Source organism: Saccoglossus kowalevskii, chromosome 21, assembly GCF_978046115.1.
Source record: "Saccoglossus kowalevskii chromosome 21, keSacKowa6.1, whole genome shotgun sequence".
NCBI lineage: Eukaryota > Metazoa > Hemichordata > Enteropneusta > Harrimaniidae > Saccoglossus > Saccoglossus kowalevskii.
In genome coordinates, this window is record NC_140661.1 from 23747110 (window position 1) to 23760191 (window position 13082).

Consider the following 13082-nt stretch of genomic DNA (forward strand, 5'->3'; position numbering starts at 1 on the left):
AAAATCATTTATGTTTGGAACGTGTACAATTTTTAGCTTGTCGTTATTTTTGGTTATCTCTTTTGGCGGGTGTGGCAGATTTCCTATTTATTTTCACACAGCATTAAAATGCATTAGGTTTTGGACAACATTATTAAAAATGCCAGAAACCCGTTACCCAAAGAAATGCTACCTTATGTTGTATAATAATTAAAAATCCAATTCTAGATCCAGGTTAACCTGGGTTAGTCATGTTAAAAAAAATATTATTTTTATGTAACTTAGATGATGTTTGGGAATCACAAACTGTAAATAACGTAAATGTATTTTTACGCATTTTTAACTGAAAAAAAAATGAAACAAGTTCTATATACTGATTTGTTCAGCCAGGTATGTACTTTAGAGAAACTGATATTTTATAGGGAATTTAAAGTTTCTTTGGAACCTGAAAAATATTTATTTTGTGTGAAAGTGCATTCTCATGTTCCAATGTTAGCTCGACTCCGCTGTTCATGCCACTATCTTCGTATTGAGACAGATAGAAAAAATAATGTAGATAGGAGTGAACGCATTTGCTTGTTTTGTAACAGTAACAACATTGAAAATGAATACCATTTTTTACTTATTTGTTCCTTTTTTGTTAATTTAAGAATAAAATATATTCCTGCTAACTTTTTTAATCCCCCAACAGTCAGTAAATATTACAAATTAATGGCTACAAAAAATACAGATCTTCTACAAAGACTGTGAGCCTTTAATTTTCACGCAATGATATATATATATATGTCGCATTCAATATGGCCCGATTTTTTAAATACAAATCACTAAAATTGAACTTTTAGTTGTTTTTCTTTATTTCCGTTATAGATTTCGACTCATAACCAGTAACGTAACAATTAATACAATCAATTACAAACTATCTCACATCCAAACTAAATAGTAAACTTATATGTTTAAACTGTGATACACCACGACACAAAACAAGTGAGGGAAGTAAATATACTCCTATTGAATATTTTTACTTTTAGCCTTTAAAATCAACTAAATTCTATTTATACTTCATTTTTTGTTGGAAACGGAGTTCGACATTATTTTGCTTTTATTGTTCAGTGTATATATTAATTACATTAAATTTATTTAAATTGGGCTGTTGTGTGGGTGTTTTTTTTATTTTTTATATAAACCATCTAATTTATGCCAAGGGAAGACTTGAGCCCGTCCTTCCGCGGTTTGTGAACGATGAATATGACACAGACCTCGAGATTGTCCACCATCCTAAGAAATCTTAATGTGTACTTTATTCCACCGGAAGAATGCTCTTAGAAGCAATGTGTGGGTACTTCCACCATATCTTAGTGACGCTATGCTTAGAATTGTGCATACGCACGTTCATCTTCGCCAGCCAAGGACCATTTATTCGGCCGAAGCCTCAACATTCGTTCGTTCGTGGACCGGTTATGAATGGCTGGCTTTGGCGAAACCGTGCGATTCGGACGATGACGCACGTTAATCTAGGATATGTTGTTACTGTTAACTTTATAGATGACGAAGACATAAAACGACGGCTTCGATTATTCTACGGCAGAGCCAATTTTCTGCTTCGGAATTTGTTTGGTTACAGCAGTGATGTTAAAATTACATTGCCCAAACCTTTTGCACGTACGTGTATTGTTTACATAATATAATCGCAAAAAATATTAATAATCTCCATGCTGCGTATACTGTAAAGGGGTTAATTATTCACTGGGTTTTAATTTTGCTTATTTCGCTGACTGGAAAATGCGCTAATTTAAAACCCAGTGAATATGTAAAATTTAGCACAGAACACATTATCCAAATGATAAAACCGTGAATTTAAAACGCACTGAATATACCTGAAATGGTAAATCAGCGTAATTTAAACCCAGTGAAAATTAGTCATTTTACTGTAATAACATGGGAGCTGAATAGTGGTATTTACACTCCTTGTACACAGGCAGAAAAGTAGGAAGGCACAAATCTGCATAGCTGTTCTGAAGTGGAGATTTCCGTTCAGCATCAATCGATTATTTCGGTTACATTTGCTAGAGTCTCGTCTAAGTGTGTAGCGCGTAGTGTGTGTAGCGCCCTCTAGTGTTCATTTATTAAATAAGAGGAATCTCTGAATTATTGTATTTATGCTGTGAAAATAACGTATTTTGGAGCATTTTACCATTGTTTGGATTATATATTAATACATTTATATAATTTTTGTGTGAAAAAACGGTACATAGTGTCTTACAATGCATTTTTTATTTCTAAAATTATTAAAAAATAGAAATATTTCATGGGTTTGTGAGGGTGGAAGTCTGTTTTCATCGTGGTATATGGAAACTTCTGCTAAAATGGCATTTTATGCATATTATTTTACCGTTTTCTAAAAAAAACAGATTGACCGCGAAATAAAAAAATCATATAATATTGACGAATACTAAAAGTAAAACGATTAATATCGTTTACAGATTTTTACACGAAATATCGTCACTGCTTTATGCGCTAAAATATGTGCACGTGTAAAAAAAAGTAACATTCTACCTGAATGTAGGTTACGTAAATATCAACGGAAATTAGTACTACGTGCTTACATCAGTTCTGAATGTCCCATTAAAGCGCCTCCTTGGGGTCAAAATTGGATCATTCTGACTCCACCCACCACAGTACGGTGGTGGCCCAGTGCAGTTAGCTGCGATCCGGAATAATTCATACGTCTCTGTTATGGAAAAAAACACCGCATAGTGAAACAATCACTGTTTTTGATAACTGTGGAATTATAATGTTGTTACCTGAGTGTACTCAGCAAGCACGCGTGACTAATTCATATTGCCATTCCATTTAGGGTGTAGCACCCCTTGTCTATGATTCATTCAATAACAGGACGCGGAAGTACTTTTCTGTGCTGACGACGCCCGCTTTCTCTGTTTAGTCGCTCCGTGATAAAGCAATATAAACTGACCTTGTATTACGTTATCATTATCTAAGCGAAAGTACCTGTACGGGCCTTCCATTTCAAGCAATGGCTCGTGGAATTTTAGCCGTAACATTGATGTTGACGGCATTATCATGTGAGTACATTGAATTCGCACTGTTGCTGGTGTCCGCCATTTTGAGTTTATTATTTTTTTGTACTTTAGTTGTAATGTATATCTCCATTGTTCTTGCGGCTATAATTTGAAGTTGCTATGGATGTTGAAATTCATTTAATACAAGCAATGATGATGATTGGGACTGGAAATCGTGAATAAGTAAATATATACAGTCACTCGATATTTGATTTGTCTTTGCTGACTCGTCAACAGCCGCGGTGGCCACAGTGACCGTGACTCCGATTTTGGCCTTTCAATTGCAACCCATTTTCGAAATAGTTAACATAATTGTTTTCTAAAAACTCGAGATTTTTGTGGTAGGACACGTTAGTTCACTGCCATTACCTGCACCTGATCTTCGATGGAATGTGATGAAGTTCATGACTTTCAGACGTTTATTTCTGAAAGTTAGTAGGACTGCATGGCCAACGCTTAAAATTCAGGATGCTGAATAAATTTAGCCTTTAAATTTAATGCTCTATCATTTGGCGTTTATTTCTGATTCCACAATATTTTTCTCGTCTATCAGTAATATGGTTGTAAAGTGTCACATAGTTGGCTCCAATTGTGTGTTTCAGGAATTTGATTGTGAATATTGTACCTGTGAAGTTGACTTACATGTCTAAGTGTGTGCGAGGTCACAGGGATATGGATAATATTATAGATAAGAATGTGCAGTTGGATTGATTTGGGATGAAGGTTACAACAAGAACAACGAAATACATACTAGAAATGCTAATTTGAAGTAAATCTTCAAATCAAATAATTAAGATTCACCTGTTGGAGCAAATTCGCAACAACCTTTCTATAGGTATTTGTAGAGGGTCAATGTGATGATATATTAGCATATGTGTGTCTGATATTTCAAAAATTAACATGACCCGAGAAAGCCATAACTGTTGTAATGTCTAGAGTATTATTTGACCACATCAGTGTTCTGAGTATGGATGTCTGTTAGCCTCAGGTTGTCATCATTATATGGGAATTAATACTGTATGTCACCATCCACACTAGTTTACATTTACTGCATATGAATAACCAAACTGCTTAGAACTTTTGGAGTTTCTTGTTCACAGTATTACATTACTCATAATTTCTCTTATGTACACTTTGGTTCTCCCATAGAGGATTTTTTACTCTGTAGTACTCCCATAGCAGATTTTTTTACACTGTGGTTCTCCCATAGAGGATTTTTCACACTGGTACTCCCATAGAGGATTTTTTACACTGTGGTATTCCCATAGAGGATTTAGTGCCACTTGCGTTGTAAAAATCAAAAGAATGTTATTATTGCATACTGTATCACTATACATAATTCATTCCTTCTACAACAAAAGTTGCATCAAGGAGTACCGCCATGTTGCCAGGCTTTATAGTTCAAAGCAGCGATAGCTTAATTCTTTGAATGCCAAAATCTACTTTTGTCATCAATATCAAAATAAATTGCATAATTTTTCCATATTTTATAATGATTTTGATCAAGATATATATCCAATGAGAAATTATGTTCATCTGGTTCAAAATTAACAAAAAAAAAATATAAAAGTCCATATAATTATGCAAAATGTTTTGGGAGAATAAAATAGGCACTCAAAAGGACCATGTATGGTTTATAATGGCTCCTTACTATTCAACTCACTTCCTTAAAAGTTGTTGGTTTATAGGTCGCTACTTTTTCCCAAATTTGATATACATGTAGGTCACTATGAAGAGTACAGCAATAATTTTAAGCCAAAATTGTAATTGCTGATGTGTGGAGATTTGGTCCATGGAAAGTTGAAATAACAAACTGGGAAACCCACCACCAATAAACAGGGATAGCTTGCAGTTATTTCATGACATGGTTGGAGCTTTATACATGTTTCTATGTTTTTCTTTGAATTTGTCGCATATGAGCTGACGCCATTGTAGCATTGACTCAAAGAAATAAAAGAATATTTCCTCTTTTTTACATGCAAGGTTAATGGCATAATTTACCTGCCTACGTTTTTGCCAAAATGTATGTTTATGTATTATTTATCATTTCTTTGTTAATATTGTACTGAATTGACATAATTTCTTGTATCCTATCGGTTTTTAAGGTGACAACTTATGCTCAAGAGTTCAAAATTATTTTTTTTTTCAAATTAATATTCCAGCTATAAAAACATGTTTTATTATGGCTGCAGGGTAGATTCAGTGAATATAACATTTAGTTGAGCATTAATTTCTGTTTAACATATAATTTACTTTAGAATGCAAATAAATTTAATCTACAACCAACTATTTCAGCTATCTGACAATATATATTATTATACATTTGTCACCGTAACGCCATAAGTTACAGCGTGTCGTAATTTTGCGGTATTGCACTGAGTATTTTCATCCTACCATGTTAGGAAACGCGAATTCCAAATATGGAACGACCACATGCGTAAGCGTCCTCTAATAATAAAAAACATACATGGCTGCCCCCAGGGTTTGTCCGGACCCCACACAAAAAAGTTCGCTAAATCTGTTTTTAAACGTTTTAGATTTTGGCATTCCCATGATGTATTCCTGGGAGGAAAAGATGTATAATAATAAGGTTATTAGAAGGATATTGCAAAGTATGCACTGACTCAGACAGTACATGGTAGCACCGACCTCCACTGCACGTTGGTCGATACTCTTGCTGTACTGTCTTCGTACATACTTTGCATCGTAATAACCTCATATTATCATACAATATACATGGAGTGTGTAGTCCTTTCGTTCTTACAGGAAAATCTGTTGCCATATATGATGAGTCAAAGTATTTTAACTGTCCGTACTGAACTTATTTATTTGAAATCACTGTATACCTTTTCACCACCAGACTTTCTTGCCCAAAGCACAACTTTGTTTTCACTTTCACCCAGACATTCTATTCTTTGAACAGGTATATTTAAACCACATATTGATAAGTCTAGTTTTACCAAACAAGAATGTTTATATAGAAATTCATTTGGATGCTAACAAAAATAGCATCCAAATGAATTTCAGATACCGGGAATCTTTTGGAAGTAATTTTTGTTTATGTTTGGTGATATCTCCATTTAATTCTCTCCAAATTTATTGCAAAATTTTTAAAGCATATTTTTTTGGGAGGGGAGGGTAACAAATTTTATTGAAAGTTATGGTAAAATTGTTATCCAGTTTATTTGAACACATCTGATACTACCAGTAAGTATTAAAAGTCCAAATAACACAAATTGGTGGGTTTTTTTTGTTAAAACGTAATGATGGTTTAACTACAATGTGAAAAATAGCATCCAAGTTAGTTTTCAGGGTACATTACCTTAATAGAACTAATGCTAGTTAGTCACTACACAGGAGAAACTACATGGAATAAAATTGTACAAGATTAGTGCAGCAATTTTAGCTAATTTGCATAAATTGAAACAATTTTAGATTCATTTGCATAAAATAAAAACCAAAAATATGGCCTAATATTTATTTGGTCTAATATAGAGCAATACAAATGTACATTGCATATGATATGTTTTTTTTTCTGAATATCATACAGAACTCCATGGAAAGCTTTGAAAATATTTTTTTAGTCTTAATCCATAAATCTTATTTGTTTTCGTCTACAGATGCTTCAGATCATCCGGCGTTGATGAGCACTAAACACTTGAAGCAATTTCAGTTCGTAAAGTATGACAGAACAGAATTACATGAAAGACATCTGAGAGCAAAGAGGTCTGCGGATAGTAGGGTGGAAAGTCATAAAACTGTGGAGTTAAAATTCTCCGCTTACAATAGGTAAGTTATATCCCATAATTCCTCTTGTCAAAAGAACACAATATGCAGCAATGTTAATGAGATGACAAGTTTGTTGCGCATGCCTTCACTATTTGACTATCTTTTTGAAGAGAAAACTATAATTTTGCTGCAATTTGGCTTGATTTTAGGTCAAGCTTGCCGAGAGTTCTCCTGCATGGCTGGTTACATGTACATGCTTGTAGACATTTTGCAATGTGTTTCTCTATAGTCATGATTCATAGAAATTAGTCACTGTACCACACCACTGTGTTCAAGTTTATTAACTATTTTGTAATATATATATATAATGTGATTTGAAAGTAAACATTGAGTTGACATAAGACAAAATCAAGAGGAGTGCTGATACAAACTGGGGCTTCCTTTGACATACGACAGAGTCTCAGGGAAGTGCATAGCGCAGCACTGGGTTTGTTTGTAACTAGTAGTAGCGAACCTACCAAAATTATACTAGTTCATAAAACCATTGAATTAGAAATTGAGGGTTTTATAATACAAACCACAAAATTCAATCATTGCTCTTGAGCTTTTTAGCTCCGCTGTCGACTTTGTCGAGCGGAGCTTATCATATGAGTGATTGTCCGTCGTCGTCGTCCGTCGTCGTCGTCCGTGTCAATGTTTTACTTTTTTGACTTCTTCTTGAAAACTACAAGCCTGAATGCTTTGATACTTGGTGTATATGTACCTTGGGCAGACCTCTCTTAGGTTTGTTCATTTCATGTTGATATCTTCAATTCTCTAATTTTGGTGAATATTTTTGTCATTTTTGGTAAAAAGTGATATTTTCGACTTCTTGTTAAAAACCGCAAGTGCAGTTGCTTTGATATTACATATATAGGTACTACATGTGGACCTCACTCAGATTTGTTCATTTTGTAATGATATCTTTAATTCTCTAATTTTGGTGAATATTTTTATCATTTTTGGTAAAAAGTGATATTTTCAACTTCTTGTTAAAAACCGCAAGTCCAATTGCTTTGATACTACATATATAGGTACTACATGTGAACCTCTCTCAGATGTGTTCATTTCGTGATGATATCTTCAATTCTCTAATTTTGGTGAATATTTTTGTAATTTTTGGTAAAAAGTGATATTTTCGACTTCTTGTTAAAAACCACAAGTCTGATTGCTTTGATATTACATATATAGGTACTACATGTGGACCTCTCTCAGATTTGTTCATTTTGTGATGGTATCTTCAATTCTCTAATTTTGGTGAATATTTTTGTTATTTTTGGTAAAAAGTGATATTTTCGACTTCTTGTTAAAAACTGTAAGTCCGATTGCTTTGATACTATACATATTGTTCATTTTCTAATGATGTCTTCAGTTCTTTAATTGAAATGTGCACTGCTAACAGCGGAGCTATCTCAGCCTATAGGCTGCTTGTTAAACTTACAGATTTTGTGAGCCCATGTGTTCAGTTGAGAGTTCCTGAAAGATTGCCATGCCTCAATTTTAAAATTCATTCAATTAATAATTAATAATAAGTAATAATAAGTATGATAATCAGAACGATGGATTAACAGTTTTAGTGGGCTTCTAAGCTTTGTCTTGACAGTGAAACTTTTGGTCATTCTACCTCTGTTGGGATGAATGTTTGAACAATGTCATTGCTCTACTATAGTATCACTCTAATGTGTTCCTTCATAAAATTCCTCAGTAAAAATCATGCAATATTTCTGGTTTTCTGCAAGTCTTGATGTAGATTAATGTGTGCGGTATTATGGTGTTCTCTACCACACTCCATTCAGGTTTTGGATTTAAAATATGCAAAGCATACTGATAACAGTAACAAACTTCCTTCAGTGCCTCAATTTAATGCAGTAGGTCTATTTTGACTTATATTTGTTGATGTACATGTATGCATCGAACAACAATTATTGCTCAGGGGTTACCCCTGCCCGACTACGCCGGTCTTGCTGCAGCGCTTTGCACTGCCGATAAGTTTAAAATTTTTTTTTTTGGCCTGTTACATAATGATGGCCTGCTATCAAATATTGGTGAAATTCCTGATTGCTGTAACAGATATCCAACATGGGCAGTGTAATGAACCCTTGATTCAACCACTGTCTAAAATGAACCCTTAAGGTAGAGATGCAGTTTATTTGTGAATTTCAATCAAAAATAGTTTTTTTCGTTTTTTATATAGATTTGTATCTAAAGAACATTCTGTGAAAATTTGACCAATGAATTCTTATTGGAACACCGTTAAAATTGCTGTTTATTTCCTGGTTAAAAATAAAAAACACTCGCACATGGCAATGTTTATGTCCAATTGCCTAATTTGCATGAGTAACCAAACAACAGGACCTTTGATTGACAATATGCAAATCGAGATTGTACGGGTCATAGTTCATTCAATTCACGCGCATATGCAATTATTCTCAAATCAGGTCTCGCTCGCTAGCAAACCAAACATTATATTTCCTCAGCGTTTTTTACTAATTGTTATCATTACATTATGCGTGATGTGAAAAGAAAGAGAAGTAGAAAGAAGATTCAGATGATTTCTATGTCGGAAGAGGCAAAAGCTACACTGAAGGCATCAGCCCACCGAACGAAAAACAAAATCGATGTGAGCGTCCAAACATGACTTTCCCTGAAGGCATGAATCCGAGTTTCTGATTGACTGAGAGATTTTATTTTTAAATAATTGTTCTCAAAAAATAAACTGAGCATGTGAAGAATAATTTAACATTGTTTACAGTGATAACTGCTCATAGTCGAAACGAAGCTTACCCATTCACGCTAGTCACAATAAATATCATACTCTTGAATAGGTGTCAATGACTACGGTAAAACTTAGACTCTATTTTAGGCATCAGGAATGATTGAAATGTTCGAAAATGACGCCAAAATACACCTTACAAGTCCCATTTTATTTTTTTTCTAAATCCCATCCCGAATTTACGGCAGAGTCTGGTCCCTCAAATAAGGGACACGTGAGCTTTGATTCTAACCGGATATATTGCACTGGGTCGGGGAGATACAAACTTTTGTGTATCTTTTGTCCAATGGGTACCTGGACTTCGATCATTCGCAAGTTTTGCTAGGTGGTGCGAGACAGCTTTGTTTGCAACCGGACGAACTCAGTTTAATTCAATGAAGCAAACAACTGACAATGCTAAAATAAATTGCAGAGGTACGCTAAAATTAATTGAAAACAACCAAATAATTTCAATGAAAAATAAATCACAGAGAGAGGTAACTTGATACATTACGGTAACAACTCTTTTGACGCGCTGACCGCTTTTCGGCGTCTGGTGTTTTGTTTTCCTTGTCATAATACTTACTGATTGATGATTTTGTTTTGATTTTTGAGTTTTTTAGCCTTCAACTCGGCCACGACCTTTGCTTTTTCCGTGAAAAATGGGGAAGTTTACGTCAATTTGATGGACATTCCATTTTTTTAAACTAACGACGCACACTGTTTAGCACTCCTATTTTTTCATTTGCCGATGTCTATTCAGAAAAATTCGACCGCTCGAGAATGCAGCTTAATTTTGCACTCTTAAAACATGTCAGATTTCCAACACTAATTATTTAAAACCGGTCGAAATTTTAAAGCTTTTACGTTAGGAGCTGGAGCTCTCTTCTTGCAGGCGACCGTCGCCAGTAGTACAACAGCATGTTTTGAACGTACATCCGTGCGCTGATTGTCTGCGGCTGTCTTAGAAAATCCCTGAATAAGGCGTTGCCAAAATCGGAAAAAATAAAAAAAATGCCTCCTTAAAAAACGAACAGAATTCAAATATTTCTTTTAACAAATATGTTGCAATGGGAAAAATTGGATTGGAAACGATGAACAAAACTTCCGTGCCTCGCGTTTCGATTCTAGGATTATTGTGCGTTCGCTTCCTGGAGTTGGTTCTCAATACTACATAAAAATCATCAAGGATAAATAATTTAATATCCCACTTTGTACTCTTCACGGTAAACCATAGGCTGTGAAATATGCGTAGATTTTTTATTGAAAATACATCGAAGAGAAGCCATGATGTTTTGATCGTGATAAAAGGTCACCTTCCTCGGACCGCCCCCTGTTTAATAATTCATGAGATGACGTCATATTTACTGGGCATTGCCACGTGTTTTTACCGACCCCATCAAAACACTGGTATGAATGACATGTTTCTGATTTATATATTCAAGAGCAGTTGTTCTGGTCCAACGATTTTACATAAAATGTCTATGTCTATACGTTAACTTTCAATTTCAATAATCTAGAAAGTATGACAAAGTATGACAAAAAAGTAATTCCCGGTTTAACGCGCAAATATGCAAATTAGCCTTTTTCTCGTCTTCTATTATTGGTGAATTCTTGGGTTTTAAATTAAAATAGCTGATAGACGCTTTGGCCATTTGCCTCGAAATTTTCACACTTTATTGACAAGGTGTTTCCCCTTCAAAATGCGTCCGGACAGTTTATTACGGCGAGTGGAACAAAAATAACAAGTCCGCAATTAACATGGATATATAAATTATGCAAAAATAGAAAAGAGTGAACTTTGAGGTCATGCTGTGCGACTTTGAAAGCCGTTAGAGAGATGAGTGGACGCATTTGAATTAGTAGTATACCAAGGTATCCAGTGATGTAATTTTACCCACAAACGAACTTGAAGTTTTTAAGCTAATTTTTTTTAAACCACTTTTGTCCAAAAAAGCATATTTTTGACCCAAAATCAAAAACGCATTCTGGATATTTAAAATAAAGACAAGTTTTACAAAGTTTGTATAATAAGCTTTCAGAAATTATATAACATGTTGGATATATAATACCATCTTCATTGTCTAATTACTCAATTAAAAAGCAAGCCAAATAAACTGCATCTCTACCTTAATTCAACCCGTCAAAAATGAACCCTTGATTCAACCTGTCTAAAATTATACCTTGATTCAACCTGTCTAAATAGCCATACATCCAGCATTACTTCTGTACATTAAGTACTACCGTGAAATCTGTATTAGAAGGTGAATCCCTAATAGAAGCCGCACACATTGTTTTTGAACAATTTATACCCACAAATTCACCACGTGTAGATGCTCTAATAGAAGCCGCATCCCCTCTGTTGCATTGTACCATTTTAATAGAAGCCGCGGCTTTTAATACAGAATTTACAGTAATAATGAAGCACACACCATGTCAATAAAATTCACCCTCAAATAAAAAAATTTAAGTATTGATAAAATATATGAATAAAAAATATTATAAAATTATTTTGCGAAAGATGACAAAAGGTGACTTGGCATTCAAAATCCTAAGAACCTTATTGTTAATTACTTGTGACATTAAAGCAACTTAGTAACTATGGTAACTAAGTACATTATATATGTAAGAAAACATGATGCGTCTCGTATTATCTATGTACCATGTTTATCAGAAGAAAATTTGTATAAATCTGTCAGTGGGAGTATTTATTGCGAGATGCTAAAGCTAATAACGTAATGTTCTGTTTATAATCCTGACTACCGGTAGTTATAATATGATTTAATTGACAAATCTTTTTATGCAGTAATACTGATCAGCAAGAAAATTACATTGTACATGTTGTATATTTAATTTGTTTGTTATTACGGTACATGACATTATTATGATGAATGCTTTGTTATGGGGAGGTAAAATTTGAAGGGGAATGGTGGAGGGGCACTTTGTTTTACCATGGAGGTAAAAGACAGATTCTTTCTTTTTACCTCCATGGTTTTACCATATTTATGATACAGGGCTTGCAAATAATAGAAATTACACACTACATTTTGTATATGGCTTGAGGTGTCTAGACTGCCAATTCAAAAATTGTTGTTTTTTTTCAAATTTTGTTCAAGACTTTCAGGCATTAGAAAATTATGTTCATCTGGTCCATAATCAACTATGAAATTATCATAAATACATAAAAAATTGCAAAATAATTTTGGTAAAGAAGGAGCATTTGAAGGGTTTACTAGATATGTATAATTACTATAATTACTGTCATAATTAGTGATTGTCAACCATTGTAAGGTAGCATGGTTTTTGTTTAAGGTGATAATCAGGTCCTCAATATTGCTGAATTTTCTTTCCAAATTTGTTTAATGTATAGTTATCTGTATTGAATTTTATCTGATCACGTTACCTCCGTTCCCTACCCCTCTTAAATTGTCTCAACCTTTTTAGCACAATTTTACGGTAAGTCAGTACCAGCCACACCCATCTAGAGTGAGACATTGACATAATGC

The 13082-nt window shown here is 34.0% G+C and overlaps 1 protein-coding gene across 1 annotated transcript in view; it reads left to right on the plus strand.

Moving 5' to 3' along the window:
• The first annotated feature begins 2880 nt into the window (after positions 1-2880).
• Adam10 (ADAM metallopeptidase domain 10) overlaps positions 2881-13082 on the plus strand; it is a 60604-nt gene continuing 50402 nt past the window's right edge. The window contains 2 exon segments of the mRNA NM_001168025.1: positions 2881-3059; positions 6677-6845. Of these exon segments, the coding sequence (NP_001161497.1) occupies positions 3011-3059; positions 6677-6845 (218 nt within the window). The 5' untranslated portion in view covers positions 2881-3010.